The sequence below is a fragment of the Suncus etruscus genome, chromosome 9 (assembly GCF_024139225.1).
Source record: "Suncus etruscus isolate mSunEtr1 chromosome 9, mSunEtr1.pri.cur, whole genome shotgun sequence".
Classification (NCBI taxonomy): Eukaryota; Metazoa; Chordata; class Mammalia; order Eulipotyphla; family Soricidae; genus Suncus; species Suncus etruscus.
The window spans coordinates 54,350,311-54,352,635 of record NC_064856.1 but is presented as its reverse complement, the minus strand read 5'-3'; the positions used below and the strand labels follow the sequence as shown (position 1 = coordinate 54,352,635).

The following is a 2,325-nucleotide window of genomic DNA, read 5'->3' as shown; positions in this document are numbered from 1 at the left end:
TTTTATATCAGGAATACACAGATTTCCAGTGACTTACCTATTTTCAAAATTAGATATAACATTTATTCTATTTAATAATAATAATAATAAAGACTAGATGTATAGCAATAAGTGGCAACATTTCTCTCCTATTAGAATTACCCTTGTAACCTAAAAGAAATGATGAGTCAAACAAAAAAGGAATCATGAGTCAATCATCTTCAGCAACATTGCCCTTTTGAAGAAAACACGAGAGTCACACGTTCACGAATCTGTTTGGTCTTCACTCCATAGATAATTGGGTTCATCATGGGGGGAATAAGAACATAAAGGTTGGCTAGCAGGATATGGACATGTTTGGGTATTTTTCGGCCAAAGCGTTGAGCAATAACAGTGAAAATCCCAGGAAGATAGAACATGAGGATAACACAGACATGGGAGCCACAGGTGCTGAGTGCTTTCATCCTCGCATCACGGGATGGCAGTTTGAAGACTGCTCTCAAAATGAGTCCATAGGAGATGACTATTGTCACCATATCTAGCATAACACTAAGTAAAGGCACAGAGATTCCATACCAAATATTGATGGTGATATCAGCACAAGCCAATTTTGCCAATCCCATATGTTCACAGAAAGTATGGGCAATAATGTTTGTTCGGCAGAAGGGTAGACGTTTTACAAGAAAAACAATGGGGAAGACAGTGGCAAAACTTCTGAACACAACAATAGCTCCGATTTTGCCAATGACACCATGACTAAGAATGGTGGTATACCGCAATGGATAGCAAATGGCCACATACCTGTCAAAAGCCATGGCCAAGAGAATGCCTGATTCAACCACAAATGCAAAATGCATAAAGAAGAGTTGGGTAACACAACCTCCAAAGGAAATGTCAACATCATTAAACCAGAAGATGCTTAGGGCTTTGGGAACTGTGGATGTAGAGAGTATCAGATCCCAAAAGGCCAGCATGGAGAGGAAAAGATACATAGGTTCATGAAGACTGCGCTCCACTGCCACTACACAGATCAGCATGCCATTTCCTGACACAGCCACCAGGTACATCAGAAAAAACGGAATGGAGATCCACATGTGTAGCTCCTTCAGGCCAGGGATACCAATAAGAATAAACATATCATAATTGACAGTAGAATTGCTAAGAGTTGTCATGCCTGAAATGTTTTATGAAAAGTTTTTCACTTATCTGTAAGGAGAAAGAGAATTATAGGGCAAGCCTGTCACAACCAATTAGCAATTATTTATTAACTTCCAATAGTTTTATGCATCTGCAACAAAATCTCAATACTGAGCTCCTAAAAAGTCAATTATAAACATATTTACATGGGGAATTCTACTTTAAAGTCTCCAAAGATTCAGAGTAGAATACAAAAAAAAATTATAGGGACATTTCTCAAACAATGATCCGGAAACTTGGGAACCCCTCTTAGGTATTCTTAGCTAACTAGGCTGATGGATAAACATGAGAGCCTGAGGATCTGTACTGTCACATATGTTAGTATTTGGAGACTACTCCAACTCTGTGCTGGAGGTTTTTCCAACTGGTTCTCAGGGATAGTTGTTATCAGGAATTGAAACTGAATGGGTCCCTGCTTGCATGCACCCATCCTATTGAGCTATCTATGGCTCTCAAATTCTAAAACCTGAAAAATCAATTATATACTCTGACAAAACATTTTAGGACAGGAAAGACAATTCCAAATATTCATACATTATATTTAATAGTATTAATATAACATTTGTTATAAACAATTTTATTGAACTAATCAATAATCTTGTTACCTGTTACATATATTTACTCATAATTTAATGATATATAGAACACTAAACATCAATTGATCACATTCTATATATACATATATATATATAAATAGAGAGAGTGAGAGAGAGAGAGAGAGACAAAGAGGGGTCAGCATGTGTTAAAAGGGGCAAGTTTTTTTTTTTTTGTTTTGTTTTTGTTTTTTGGGCCACACCCTGTGACGCTCAGGGGTTACTCCTGGCTATGCGCTCAGTAGTTGCTCCTGGCTTCTTGGGGGACCATATGGGACGCCGGGGGATCGAACCGCGGTCCGTCCTAGGTTAGCGCAGGCAAGGCAGGCACCTTACCTCCAGTGCCACCGCCCGGCCCCAGTCTTTTGTATCTTTTATAGTGAATGATAAAGTACAGAGTTTGGGTTATTAAGGCTGAGCCATTTAGTAATGGTAGAACTCAATTGCATCCGATACTAAGGCTGAAATTGCTAGATAATACAAGGCAGAATAAACTGTTTATTCTAATTTACTTCTGGGGAGTATGGCATATTGTAGGTGCTTAATAAATTTTGGT

At 38.4% G+C, this 2,325-nt stretch overlaps 1 protein-coding gene across 1 annotated transcript; it reads right to left on the bottom strand.

Moving 5' to 3' along the window:
* Window positions 1-200: 200 nt before the first annotated feature.
* Window positions 201-1,151, bottom strand: LOC126018215 (olfactory receptor 52B2-like). Its single transcript, XM_049780361.1, has one exon. The coding sequence runs from the start codon at window positions 1,149-1,151 to the stop codon at window positions 201-203; it is 951 nt and encodes a 316-aa protein (XP_049636318.1).
* Window positions 1,152-2,325: the final 1,174 nt, after the last annotated feature.